The following is a 15,085-nucleotide window of genomic DNA, read 5'->3' as shown; positions in this document are numbered from 1 at the left end:
TTATTCAACTGAATTTTTACTTGTGATGAACTAATAAACATTTGGTTTATCATTATTAAGTATATATGCCTCTATAAATATTGAATTAGCAACAAGAAAAAGTTAACTCATTACCTTATTTTCCCGTAACTAGTGGACGCTTTAAAGCGTCAATGGCGAAGGAGAGGGGTAATTTTGTGATTAAAACGTAAAATAAACAGTGAGGTGATGATAGATTTATTGATAGTTGTCGATATTTATATGCGTTAGTGCAGTATTTTTTTTTCTTGGTAACATGGTACTCACGGGAACATGTAACACAAAGAGGCACTTTACAAATTTCGCACCAAAATCTCGTATCTCGCCTTTTGCGTTTCAAATTACTACATATTTTTTTCGTATCCGGTAAATATGCAGGCATGTGCTCTCTTGGGCGCTTTAAATCTGTGTAAAATCAATAGGCGATATAAATAATAATATATTTTTTTACGTAAAATCATGTTTAATTAATACGTTACACATGTCGGTTGTACTTAAGTAGTCTAAGGGTTAGGAATTTTATTTATAACATTATCTCTCTTTTGATGTATTGACATTCGAATGGTGGGACACTACCCTATTACAAAATTATGAAATATTTTGACTCGAAAAATAATAATTTTTCAAGCAAAGGCGGTACATACTGTGCTGATTATATTTTTATTAAATCAATTTAAATCAAAGAAAAAGAACGTAAACTTACCAGTCTTCTTCTCCATTACGGTTCAAAGCGCAGCTTCAAATTTATGCGGAAACAGTAATAATAATATGGTTGTCACTATTACGTCTGTACAGCGGAACCAAAAATACACAGAGCCGTTTACACGCCTCGCTTTCGACGGTTAGTGTAAATATATATATATATATAACGTAAAAAGCTTGACTGGCACCATTTTTGAAACTACCTACCTATTATATTTTTTATTTTCCATTCGGAGGTAGTCACAACACTAGTCGACGCTTTAAGGCGTCGTTGGCGCCGTGGGTGTAACTTTATAAGTAAATTTTTTGATGAGTTTATTTTTTAGTATTATGTGTCCAATTATACTATAGCTCAATGTTTTAATGCATAATTATAGTAGTCGAAGTCAATAAGAAGAGTTTTAAATGTTCCTGATTAAAAAAAATTACATTAGCTAAGGATTATTCGTCATTAAAAGTTGAAATGCGATGGACGCTTTAAGACGTCATTGGCGTCTCGATCAAGTTATTGAATGACGCTTTAAAGCGTCCTTGGCGGTCAAAGGGTTAATAGCATCTACAACTTTTAAATCAAATTCATCCCATATTGAAGGCTTTTGTATATTGTTATCGCTTTCTGAAATATTTTCAGAAAGCGATGCTATGTTAGTTAAATATTTTTTTGCATTATCGACACTACTTTTTTTCTCATCAGGAAAACCATATGCCTTAAATCGTGGGTCTAGAAATGTACTTACGGCAAATAATTTATTATCTTCTACATTTCTAAAGCGTGTCGAAATATCAGTAGCGAATCGCATGGCCATTTGCATTACTGTTTGGGGGAATTTAAGTCTTGAGTAAACGCCTCACACTTTTTTTTGAGCAAATTTGCTAAAACTATAATTTGTGATACAGTAACATGCTTTTCTGCGCTCATAATTTCAGTTACGGATTTAAAGGGTCTTAAAAAATCACAACATTTCGACAAAATTTCTATGTCGTCGGGGGTCAAATTTGGCGTGTTGGGATAATCGGTGGCAATGGTGGAAATCACACTTCTTTTATCTAAAATCCTCTCGAACTTATAGAAGGTCGAGTTACACCGTGTTATGACGTCTTGTTTTACCGTCAGCTGTTTATCCCCCAGCTGCTTTTGCATGGCAGTTAGGCGCTCACTAGCCAAAACACTTCTTTGGAAAAGTTCTATTATGGTTTTAACCTTCATTTGAGTTACCTTAATTTCCGATAAACCTGTTTGAACGATTAAATTTAATGTGTGAGCAAAACACGGTACTTGCTTCAATTTTAATAGAGAAATGGCAGCTTGTATGTTATTAGCATTGTCAGCAGTAACTGACACTACTTTTTCCATAACATTCCATTCAGTGCATTTTTTTTATTAAATCAGCTAAGTTCTGTGCGGTATGGCGTTGTGCGTCTGGAATGCATTCTAACATTACCGCCTTAATATTGTTGTTTTCAACAAAATGTGCTGTTACGGCAACATACTGATTATGAGAAGCAGAAGTGAAAGCATCCTGGTTAGGGCAATATATTCCGCTTGTCCTAGTAATTTCGTCACATCTTCTTTTACGATTTTATAAAAATTTTGTAATAACGCTTTTGCTAGCGTTTTTCTAGATGGAACAACATACGAAGGGCATAACTCTTTTATAAATGCTCTAAATGAATCGTTTTCGAAGATTGTAAAAGGCAAATAATTTTTGACAATCATTAGTAGGAGCAACTTATTAAGGGTTTCAGATTTCTTCAAGGACAGCGGTTTTGCAAAATATTGATTGATTTATTTTTATTAAAATCTAAAGGACGACTATTCGGAACAGGAATTGCTGGTATAAATTGAGTGGAACCATCGGTGCAGGCGGAAGACGACTCACCTTGAGCTTGAGACGTAGATGGAGTCGCAGGTGAAAGAGGTGTAGCAACACTAGTGTCTTTATTTATAGACCTCGCGCCGTAAAATGAGGTACTCCCTGAACCTCTTATAAAAATGATGAGTTACCCATCACTATTGTTGAACATTGTTCAGTTCTAACAGTGGACCATCTAAGTAAACCATGTAAAAACAAAAATCTGATTCGAAATCCACCCAGGACATGCAAATACACCGAACAAAATGTTCAAAATGTAAGTGAAGTACTGGGGCCACATTTCAAGGAAGTTTTGAAATCTGACATTGATGAGCAAAAATTCAGTCTTCTGCTAGACGAGTCTACTGATGTCAGCTTCTCAAAATATTTGGGAATAGCAATACGATACTTTAGCGGAACACAAAAAGAAATCGTGTCAACATTTTTGTCTCTGACATCGATTGAAAAAGCCGATGCCAAAGGTTTAGCTGACGCAATTGTTCTCACATTAAAGGACCATCAATTAAATATTCAAAACTTAATCGGTATAGGTACCGACAACTCCTCTGTAATGACAGGAGTTAATAATGGCCTACACAAAAGATTTCAAGTTGACGACGGATTAACAAATTTCATACTTGTGCGAATATATCATAGACAATTCCAGACGCACCAGTGCGTACTACGTTCTTGAATCCCCATTTATTAGGTTTCATAGGGTTGTATTGTCTCCGATGATACCGATCATCTATATCTTTTGTTCGTCTATTAAATAAAGGATTACATGCTAATTTCTGTGAACTCTGGTTATCACTTAACAAATCAACAGGTAAATTATCAATTTGGCCTCCATTTATTTCAATAATTAAATTAAATTGAGTGTTATTATTAATCTTTCCTCTGGGCGATGGCTAGTCTCATATTTGTGTCCGATTTGGTAATGAAAGGTTTTATGTAAGGTTAATAATTCTTGAAAAATATGTAATGGCACATGGTAGTAGTTTTTAAACATATCTGGATTTGCACATACACGTTCATATAATGTATGGAACTGTCCACATATCAGCCTCTCACTATTGAGTGGGTTTACCCAGCTTCTTCTTCTGGTATCATCTTTTGAATAGTATCTTCTGAATATGCTTCATAAATGCACAATAATTTCAGTGGATCCATCGCACTTGATGACACAAACACCCCGTATCAACGCTCGATAGTACCTGAATAAATTACGTTCGTCTGGCAGCTCAACAGAAATTCAGTTGCACGTAAAATAAGTGACCGGAAATACGCGACTCACAACTCATAAAATTACATCGCTTCACCCTAAGACACAATATCGCACGTATGTAATGCCCCCTCGACTATAGATACACTGGTCATCAAAAAAATCGACCCATCCACTTTTTGTTTAATATTTTTCGATTGTTTCACTGATAAGCTGTTTCACGCGTTTGTTTTTTGTTTTAAGGGTCGGATAATGATGTTTGACATCTTGTTTGTCGTAAACCTTGTTACACCTGAAGGTACTTAACAATTTCTTAGAAGAAATACTGTTAAGTGCTGATTTAGTGGTTTTACGTCAGAACAAATTCAATCCGTTATTTCAGTTCGAAACTGATTTTTGTAGGGATTTCTTTTAAATAACGTTGAGTTAGCTGTAGTTTGATTACTTTGACAAAAAATAATGGACACTACTGAAGCTGAGTCGGCCCAAGTTGTAGCTTTGCTGCAACAAGGGCTAAGTCAACGTGTACGGCGAGTTTACCAAAGGTTTTTTGGAAAGTATCGAAATCGACATCTGTCTGGTGTTGATCTCCAGCGAAGCTTAGGGGGAAGTCCCCCAGTGGCGGACACCTAAGGTTATTTATAAATAAAACAAAGAATATTTAAAAAAATGTTTATTCAAATACGACTTATATTAGATAACAAAGTTAGAAATCAAATTAAATTAACAAAAATGCAACCTCTGCTTAAATATAATTAATACCATCAATCAAACTTTGGTAACAAAAAATATAATTTTTAAAAGTGGCACCTAGTACCGGACGTATATTTGTGCCATACCCGTAGCACCGGACATTTCAAAACAACCTGCATCGATCACATATGTAGCCATCTCCAGACTCTGGAATGTCTGCACATGCTTCATGTACCCACCCAAGACAGGATGAGCACTGGATCCAGTCTTCCTCAGAGGTTTCTAAGCAAACTACGCAAATTGTTTTGTTTGTGTTAGATATTTCAGTCAATGGTTCTACTTCCCTTCTTTTCTTTTCATTAGGTTTCACCTTTGTCGCTTCTTTTCTTTTGTCTACGCTCTTTCCTTTGGTTTGCTTTCCTTTACCTCCCAATGCTACTTCAATCTTAGATTTTATTTCCTTCTTTTTATCTTTCGTGTTCTTTTCATTTTCTTTTTCTTCTGCCAATTTTTTATATGGCGATGAAGTTAAAATTTCACTTCGTTCACTCTTTCTTTTTCGAGCTGCTGTTCGTTTTTTTGCTGCGTCAGGCAATGGTGATAAGTTATGGATTATCTGAACAAGATCGGGAGCAGAACTTGTCGACGGTTTGGGACTTGTGTTTATAGGCTCACTAATAGATTGTTCAGATTCTTTCATTTGCTCTTCTACGATTGAGTTTGATATCACGACAGCTTGTTCGTTGTTTAGTGCGTTCGATGAAGTTTCTGTTTGTTCTAGTGGTATATTGGTCATATCTGCAGCCAAATAGTCTATGTCAGAAAATAAATGTCTGTCAAATGGATGGATTCCAGTGCATTTGAATCCAGATACTGCAATATCCAGTCGAGCTACTTTTATAAATGCATCTTTGACCAAACCAGCAATGTCGTAATCCGTTATCCGACGTCCAGCATTTGTTCTCATCCACAAGTCGCATCGTTGACTGTATGCATCTTTAAAAGGCTTCATAAATGTCCTGTCCAGAGGCTGGAGCTTGTGCGTAGTGTGTGGTGGTGAACTCATCAAGTGAATATGATTCTCTCTGCAAAAATTGATTACCGCCAATGTCTTGTGGCTACAATGGCCATCCAGTAGAAGCAGCACAGGGTTCTCTTTGGTTGGTTGCGTGTGTTTCATGAATATTCTTAGGTATTGTAAAAAAAAGTCACTATTCATCCACCCTTTTGGCTGGGCCACACCGATGCTCTCTCCTGGAGCATTCATCATTAGCCTTTCATTCATTCGTTGCCTAGGAAATACGAAAAATGGGGGTATGTAGTGACCGTTAGCACTCATACAGAACAAAACTGTGATGTTTTTGCCTCTCTCAGCAGACGTGAGCTTACCTACTTGACGGATTGCTTTCGGAGCGAGAACTTTTTGATGTTTGTGCACGCAACTGACACCAGTTTCATCACAGTTATAAATTCTTGAGGGTGTGAATTTGTACTGTTGCATCAGCTTCTCAAGGTTGTCGTAGAAAATATCCACTTGTGGTTTGTTAAATCCTACGGCGCGCATCATGCTTGTCGATTCCGGTGCTCTCAACGAAATGTCAGAATGCTTTTTCATGAAGTCGTAGTAAAAATGTTTACCAGCACTGCCTTTTTCTTTATTAAATCGATGAGGAATCTTCATGGTTTCAGCTAAGTCGTACGCTAATTTTAGAAACTCCTTTTTCATGAGAGGCATGCATCTATTCGATAAATCTTTAATATGGTCCACCAAGACTTGTTCATACTCTGCTGAGAAGGTGCTAGTGAACCTACCTAACTTTGGTTTCATTGTTACTTCTTCTCCTCGATTTATGGCCTTTATTTTATCATGTATAGTGCTTTTAGGAATATTATATTGCATTGCAGCTTGTCTCACACTCAGTTTTTTTGACAAAACCTTATCAATAGCAGTTTGTAAGCTCTGTGACTCCCAAGATCCTTTCTTTTTCTTCTCTTCCATTTTTATAATCTTCTTTCTTCTATACTCTAAAATAAAATTAAATAATTAGAATAAATGACGTAAATTCTGACAAGAAATATTAATATGTTTACTGTCCGGCGCTAAGGGACTACTTAGTGTCCGGTGCTAAGGGACAGACATTTGCGTTCATTACGTGATACCTACTAAAATTATTTAAAATATTTAATAATATTCTACTATTTTACGAATAACAATCAAGTACTACTTTTATCGTTGAATACCATTCAAATGTAAATGCATAAATATACTAGAATTACTTACATTGATATTTAGGTGACGACGTGATTTCGCGCCAAAACAAGCAAGCGGCCGCTCCCGCCGTGGCCGTGTACGTCACTGGCAGTGTTGCCAGTGGCCGATAGTCAAAAGTTACACGAGACAGATCAAAAAGTAACATTTTGTCAGAAAAAGTAACATTGTCTTTTTTTTTTGTGGAAACTGGCAAAATACGTACACTGAGAGAATTATCGCGTAAAAATTACTTAAAAAGTAAAAATTTGTAATAATTGTGTTGTTGATCGCATAATCGACTGTTGACGCTGAAAAGAAAAAAGGTAACAGTCAGTTAGGTATTTATATCTATGTAAAGTACCGATCAATTTATGAATGTCGTTCAATACCAACCTGCTTTGTCATCAATGAATATAAAAAAACTATAAAAAGTTTCCGCCCCTTTATTAAACTTAACAATTCGTAATTATTGTTGATCGAACAATCGACTGGCGATGCTGAAAATAAAAATGTAACAGTCAGATATTTGTATCTACATAATATATTAGTTATTCATAGTTTAGGAATGTCGTTCAATACCAACCTGCTTTGTCATCAATGAATACATGACTTGTATTTTCAGTCATAAGTGTAGCTAATCTCGTGGCTAATAATTGTTTTTTGATCTAATAATCGACTGGTGATGCTAGAAAAATAAATAAAATCAAAAACGTGTATTTAATTAATTAAATTAAATATATCAACCAACCATTTTAAGAATGCCTTTCAATACTAACCTGATTTAAATCTTCGTCGTGCCTGTGATTCACATACACAACAATAGAGAGATAATAATTCATTTTAGCTTAAAATGACTAAATATTCCAAAGAAAGCTAATTGGAACTGGTGGAACCTGAAAAAAGCGTTTATTTTAGTATTGCAGAAATAAAAAAATGTTGCTTATAACTTTTTGATATTAAATTTTGTGTAAATTAGTTAAATAACAGTTAATACCTTCACCAGTCTTGCTATATGCTACTTTTGCATGCATCATTCTTTTAGAAGGCTCAAATTTTAAGGCGTTTTGTATGTTGGCTTTTGTTGCCATCAAAGAAGAAATAGTTTCAGTGCTCAGTCTATTCCGGTTTTCGCATTTTATTAATTTAAGCTGGCTGAAAATTCTTTCCACGCAAACATTGGAAAAAGGCAAAACAAGCAAGAGCCCTACAATCTTTTTTAAATTTGGGAACATTTCAGTACCGGCTATATCCTTTAGCTTTAAAATTTGTTTCCAATATTCCACTTCCACTTCCTTCCTTCCACTTCCAGATTTTGACTCAAACCTAAATCGTTGCGGTCCAGGAAAGCATGTTTTTTCCATTCTTTTAGAAGCTCCATTTCATTTACATCCTCTTTAACACTTGGGAATCTCTTCAAAACATTTGACAAATCCTTTACTTCAAATTTTTGAGCAACGCTTGGTTCAACCACATCTAAAATACCGTATAACGGGTCAGAAAAATCGAAACGTTGTACTTACTATCTGTTTTATGGTTTCAATATAAAAATTGAGACAAGTTCTCTTGAAATCCGTTATTACCGTTTTTGGTTCTGGTATTTCTTTTGAAAGTTCATCAATGGACGACTGTGCAGCTATACCTAAATATATTTTTTCAAGGGGCACAAAAAATCTTGGGTTGGCGTATTCTATTTTATATGCATCGGTTGTTTTGCAATAACTGAAGTTCATGTAATTGTTGGCTATGGTTTTTATAAGTTTATGTGTCTCTGGTTTTAGTCGGTGGAGCAACGGTTTTTCTGTTTGAAACAATCTGTTAAAGTCATTAAATTGTGTAAGAATTATAGGTAGAATTGGAACGCAATCGGAGTAGTTCCAATTCTTGCCGCTTCACGGCGCCACTTCTGCTTCTCGTGTGTAATGACTAACCACTAAGATGTTTTGTAATTAACTTCTTGTACAATTATTATTTTTCAATACAGTAACTTAAGTACTAATATCAGTGCTTTTTTCCAAAACCTCCTACATGGTAGCAGAGCGTGGTTCGGAAATAAAGTAATATCAGAAAGTACGAAGTTTCTCCGGTAGAAAACGTGTTAAATATTGTGAGGTTAAGTTGAACAGAAAAACGTGGTCATGATGAATTCACATTCGCACATGTTCAATCTGGAAAAATTGAACGGCCGCGACAATTTTGCCACCTGGAAGTTCACCGCAAGAACGTATCTCGAACACGAGGGCTTATGGAATTGTGTAGAACCCAAGAAAGGACAAGTAGTTGAGCCGGCAAAGGATATCTTGGCCAAGTCCAAACTGATCCTATTAGTAAATTCTCAAAATTACGTACACATACAGGATTGTAAGACCGCGACAGAGGTATGGACCAATCTACACAAAGCATTCGATGATAACGGACTCACCAGAAAAGTGGGTTTACTCAAAGAACTTATTAACACATCGCTAGAGTCTAGCAGTGGCATCGAGGAATATGTGAGTAAAATTATGAACGCAGCACATAAATTACGCAACATAGATTTTGACGTTAATGACGAGTGGCTGGGTACTTTAATGTTGGCCGGTCTACCTGATCGGTACAAACCTATGATCATGGGACTCGAAAATTCAGGAGTCACAATCAGCGCAGACCTTATTAAGACCAAGCTTTTACAAGAGATAGTTTCTTCAGATACAAATAATGCACTTTACTCACATACTAAGAAGGGAAAGTTTAATGCACATAAGTCGAAGCCAACCAAGGGTCCCCGGTGTTACAACTGCAATGGCTATGGGCATTTAGCAAAATACTGTACAGGAAAAGGAAAAAGAGAGTCACATAAGCAAGAGAATTCCAGTTTTGCTGCGGCATTTTCAGCAACTGCCGGCGAAATTAAGAAACAATGGTATGTAGATTCCGGAGCATCCATGCATATGTGTGGCAATAAAGAATGGATGTACAATCTAAGAGCGCCATCTGTCAAGAGTATAACAGTTGCTAACAGTGAGCCGCTGTCCGTAGAAGGTACCGGTGAAATAAATCTGAACATTTTACAAGGAGGTACAATACAGCTGAAAAATGTGTTATATGTACCTGGACTTGCAGCCAATTTGATGTCAGTGAGCACTATTACAAAGAGTGGGTACAGAGTGATCTTCAATGAAAAGGGTTGCAATGTCAATGATGCAAATGGAAAGTTCATATGCTCAGCTACACTGAATAATAAACTTTATGTTTTGGATATGCAGTCAAAGGAGGAAACTGTTCATTTGGCTTCCAGTCTTGTAAGTTCTAATAATATAAGACTGTGGCATCTTCGGATGGCACATTTAAATGTTACAGATCTACAAAAGTTACCAAATTATGCTGACGGGGTGGTGCTAGATCAAAATAAACAAGTAAGGTTGCAATGTTCAAGCTGCTGTGAGGGAAAGCAGGCAAGGTTGCCTTTTAAGCAAGTTGGCACCAGAGCAACAAAACCATTGGAATTAATACACTCGGACCTGTGTGGACCAATGGAGAATGCATCGTATGGAGGTATGCGATACTTTATTAATTTCATAGATGATTATACCAGGATGGTGCATGTATATTTCACAAAGGATAAGCTAAGTATTTTAGAAATATTTAAAGATTATAAAAGATATGTAGAGAACCAGCTTGATTCAAAAATTAAAATGTTAAGGACAGACAATGGAAAAGAATACTGCAACGGCAATTTCGAGAGATACTTAGCTGATTGTGGAATTACACATCAGACATCAGCACCATATACCCCGCAGCAGAATGGATTGTCAGAAAGAATGAACAGGACACTTGTGGAAAAGGCTAGATGTATGATATCTAACGCAAATTTAGAGAAACCTGTTTGGGCTGAAGCCGTTGCCACAGCTGCATATATCATAAATCGGTCCCCCACCAAGGCACTTGACAATACCACTCCGTACCAAATGTGGACAGGTCGCAAGCCAGAATTATCTCATATGAGAATATTTGGTTCCGAAACAATGGTGCATGTACCTAAGGAGAGAAGACAAAAGTGGGACAAGAAATCGGAAAAAATGATATTTGTAGGTTATTGTGAGAGAACAAAGGGATACCGTGTCATGCATCCTAAAACACATCAGATAATGAAGAGTAGAGATGTTATATTTTTTGAAAAACCTGGTCTGTGTGATGAATTTCTGATTTCAGCTCGTTCAACTGAAGAAGACAGGTTGGGATCGTCAGAGGGGTCAAAGCCTGATGACCAGTCAAAGGAGTTAGAAGCTGCTTCTTCCTCTCAACCTGTGGACTATAAGCATAGCTTAGAAGAAGCTGAGAACGACAGTAGTAGTGAATATGAGACTGACACAGCTGATGATCCTAATGCTGATGAGACATGTTACCCACCGAAGCATATTACAGTTCAGGAACAAGGAACTCGTAACATCACATTGAGACCACGTAACAAAGATAAGAAAGGCATGCTCTGTTTATATACTGGTTTATCTGATCCTCAGACAGTAAAAGAGGCATTGTCTTCCACAGAAGTTAAAGAATGGAAACAAGCCATGGATGCTGAGATGAATTCTTTAATGGAAAATGAGACCTGGAATCTGGTGAAACTGCCCCCTGGGAAAATTGCTTTACCCAACAAGTGGGTGTTCAAAAGGAAAACCAACCAACAAGGTGAAGTTATGCAGTATAAAGCTAGATTAGTCATAAAGGGTTATGCACAAAAGAAGGGTGTGGACTTCCAAGAGGTATACTCTCCTGTGGTAAGATGGACATCCATTAGATATTTGTTTGCTCTAGCTGCACAGCAAGACCTGTATATATACCAGATGGACGCAGTTTCTGCATTCCTACAAGGATCTATAGACACAGATATTTACATGGTACAGCCCGAAATGTATAAAAAGGGTGATGAGGTATGTCATTTAAATAAATCAATATATGGTTTGAAACAGGCGAGTAGATTGTGGAATACAAAGTTAAGCACAGTCTTAAAGGAAATGGGCATTCAACAATCTAAAACTGACCCTTGTATTTACTTTAACATCAACATTGGAGTTTACATTGCCATCTGGGTTGATGATATATTATTATTCTGTTCACAAAGAAGTACGATTAATAATATAAAGGAAAAACTACAGCAGAAATTAAATATGAAGGATCTAGGAGAGGTGAGCCAATGTTTGGGTCTCAATATTACCCGATCAAAGGATTCCATAATGCTGGATCAAGAAAAATATATCAAAGAAATATTAATAAAATTTAATATGTCTGAATGCAAATCTATCAAGACACCTGTAGAAGTTGGACAAAAATTTAATGAAAATACTGAAGTTGAAATGGACTGCCCGTACCAACAGGCTATTGGAAGTCTTCTTTACGTTGCTCAAGGAACCAGACCTGACATATCATATGTTGTCAATGCTCTAAGCAGATTCAATAAAGAACCGAGGTCTGAGCACTGGAGTGCAATAAAAAGAGTCATGAGGTACCTGCAAGGGACTAAAGACTACAAACTTACATATACCAAGAGTGGTAACAGAAAAATCACGGGCTACTGTGACGCAGACTGGGCAAGTGATGCTCGAGACCGGAAATCGTGCACCGGTTATATTTTTCTGTTTCAGGGAAGCGCTATATCGTGGTGTTCCCGCAAACAGCAGACTATCGCCTTGTCCACAGCAGAAGCGGAATACATGGCCATGGGGAGCGCGGCGCAGGAAGCTCTCTGGCTACGGCAGCTGCAGGCTGAAGTTGGTCGCGGCTCCGATACTCTGCTCATATACTGCGACAACCAGAGCGCCATCAAGTTATCGGCGAATGATTGTTACTTACCTCGCTCAAAGCATATAGATATTCGTTACCACTTTATTAAAGATCATGTAATTAATAATAACTTAAAGTTTTGTTATGTTAAGGGTTGTGAAAATGTATCAGATATCTTAACCAAGGGAACTACTGTAGAAAAGCATATGTATTGTGTCACTAATATGGGATTGCGTTCCAGGGAGGATGTAAGAATTATAGGTAGAATTGGAACGCAATCGGAGTAGTTCCAATTCTTGCCGCTTCACGGCGCCACTTCTGCTTCTCGTGTGTAATGACTAACCACTAAGATGTTTTGTAATTAACTTCTTGTACAATTATTATTTTTCAATACAGTAACTTAAGTACTAATATCAGTGCTTTTTTCCAAAACCTCCTACAAATTGTTCCAATGTAAACGACATGAACTCTAAGTAAATTTTTGTTAATTTATTGTCGAGTACCCCAATTATATCTTCCGTGATTTTGCTAGGGTCTTCTAACAATTCAAGTCTAAAATATGCGGACAGAACATCGTACTGTTCGAGTACCCTGTTTACACAAGCCTCTAATGATAACCATCTTGTGACCGATGGGCTCAATATTTTATGGACTTCCACATTGAAAAATAACTGCAACTCTTTTAGTTTTTCGTGTCGGAGTGTGCTGCGGTTAAAGTGCGCACCGACATTTCTAAGAAAGTCTTCAACGAATCTTGGCAGCTTAAGACATGCCTTGGAAGCCACAAGATGTATCATGTGGCAGCTGCACTTCACACATGCAATGTGTGGTACGCGTTCCTTCAAATGACTAAACACTGAATTGTGTTCTCCGACCATACTGTTTGTGGTATCAGACGCAAAGCCTACGAAGTTTTTTATTGGGATTTTTTTATTATCAAGCCAATTTAATAGAGCATCCGTTAGATCTTTCCCTTTTCCCGAGGTAACTTCATACATGTCTAGAAACTGAGTGTGAACGACTAATTCATCCCCATCAAAAAATATAACCGCAAGTGCGCATTGTTTTTTGACACTTATGTCTGTGGTTTCGTCCATTATTATACTGAATGTTGTTCTTTTGAGTTTTGATACAAGTTCGTCTGTCAGTATTGGGGCAAGTACTGTTTTGACGATATTTCCTGCTTTCGTTCTTCCTAACTTAACAGATTTTATTATAGGTGAATCAGGAAATGTTGTAGCTAGGAACGGAATTAAATGATCGGACAACATTAAAGGTAAATTATGCTCAGCGAGAAAAGCACATAGTTTGAGTTCAGCTCTTTTCTGGAGCTCTTCTTCCTTTTTTGGTCTAAGCACTTCTTGTATGGATGTTGTTTTGCTGATAGCGGTAGCATGTTGTTTATGTTTAATGGTATTCAAATGTTTACGAGAGCAGGCCTATGGTTGAGTATGTGACAATTACAAATTTTACAAAATGCAGAAACTGAGCCAGCTTGTTGCTCCCGTTTCGAGATCCAATTTTTGAAAGCCGTGTCTTCAAGCCATTTTTCGTTAAAATTATAAATTTGCTTGTTTTTTTTTTCGCGGCGGTGCCTCATCAGGAGAAGCCTCATCAGGAGTCACCTCTTCTACATTTTCTGTGTTTTCTCTTGTTTTTGATGTGGAGGGTTTAGCAATTAAAAACCTCTTCATCTTCTTTAGATACATGTTCATTTTGTTAACACAGTAAAAGCAACAGCACAACATGCATCATTCCATTTATCATCACACCATACGTAAAAAAGAGAGATAGACAAAGTTAGTGCATTAAAAACAAGTAAAAAAAAAACACGCATCCCTGAAAAATTGTAAGTACTTATATCTCCTAAGCGTAATTAAAAGTTTCATGTTCCATTAAAACTAATCCTATTTTAAGTTATAACGACTATGTTTTTAATAACAATTACGAGTTAACGACATATTGCTATAATAAAATTTAGAAAAGTTTTACATTCATATTTCTACAATTTAGTACAAATTGTGTTTTTTTTTGGTATCTGGCAACCCCATAAATGGCATGGCAATAGCAGTGAGTGAGTGACGCGGAGCGGCGAAGAAAAAAATAAATAAATCTTACTTACATTAAATCTGACAATAAGATTGATGCAATATTTGCGCGGAAAAGGGATCTTCACTACTGAAATAATATATATGATTAAAACAACAATAATAAACATAATAATTACCTATTTACCGAATCACTACTTATAATAAAAGTCACAAACAAAACAACACAATACTTAATAAATAAACAAACTTCGAAATTTGAAGAAAATCAAGCGCCGAACCGACCGAGCGAGCGAGCGTCGAGAGCGCAGAGCGGCCGTCCGGTCGTCTCTCTCACATCCACAAACAAACATCCGACGCTCGCACACGTAAGCGGGATCGCGGGATGAAAGATTGAGAAATAAATACACACGAGTGAATGTATAAGTAGATTTGTGAATGTATAAATTCTCAAAAGTAACATAAAAGTAACATTGAGTGTGGTGTAACATGGAAGTAACATTGGAGGGCCAAAAGTAACGTAAAATGTTACAAAAGT

General features: G+C 36.7%; 1 protein-coding gene across 3 annotated transcripts; it reads right to left on the bottom strand.

The window, feature by feature from the left end:
• Nucleotides 1-273: 273 nt before the first annotated feature.
• On the bottom strand, nt 274-14,645 carry LOC113494293. Of its 3 annotated transcripts, none has more exons than XR_003400643.1 (2): nt 722-6,510; nt 274-423 (listed from the first exon to the last, which is right to left on the bottom strand). XR_003400643.1 is itself a non-coding variant. In XM_026872572.1 (2 exons), exon 2 carries the CDS (start codon nt 6,488-6,490, stop codon nt 4,655-4,657), a length of 1,836 nt encoding a protein of 611 aa, XP_026728373.1. In that variant the 5' UTR covers nt 6,491-8,760; nt 12,933-14,645; the 3' UTR covers nt 274-4,654. The 3 variants fall into 3 exon arrangements, 2 of the variants coding, with proteins under 2 accessions (XP_026728373.1, XP_026728374.1); XM_026872572.1 differs by adding an exon at nt 12,933-14,645 and having other exon boundaries at nt 274-8,760; XM_026872573.1 differs by adding an exon at nt 6,773-6,858 and having other exon boundaries at nt 274-6,516.
• Nucleotides 14,646-15,085: the final 440 nt, after the last annotated feature.

This window comes from Trichoplusia ni, chromosome 5 (genome assembly GCF_003590095.1).
Source record: "Trichoplusia ni isolate ovarian cell line Hi5 chromosome 5, tn1, whole genome shotgun sequence".
In the NCBI taxonomy this organism is placed as follows: Eukaryota; Metazoa; Arthropoda; class Insecta; order Lepidoptera; family Noctuidae; genus Trichoplusia; species Trichoplusia ni.
The sequence above is the reverse complement of the archived record's forward strand: the minus strand, read 5'-3'. Positions and strand labels throughout refer to the sequence as shown.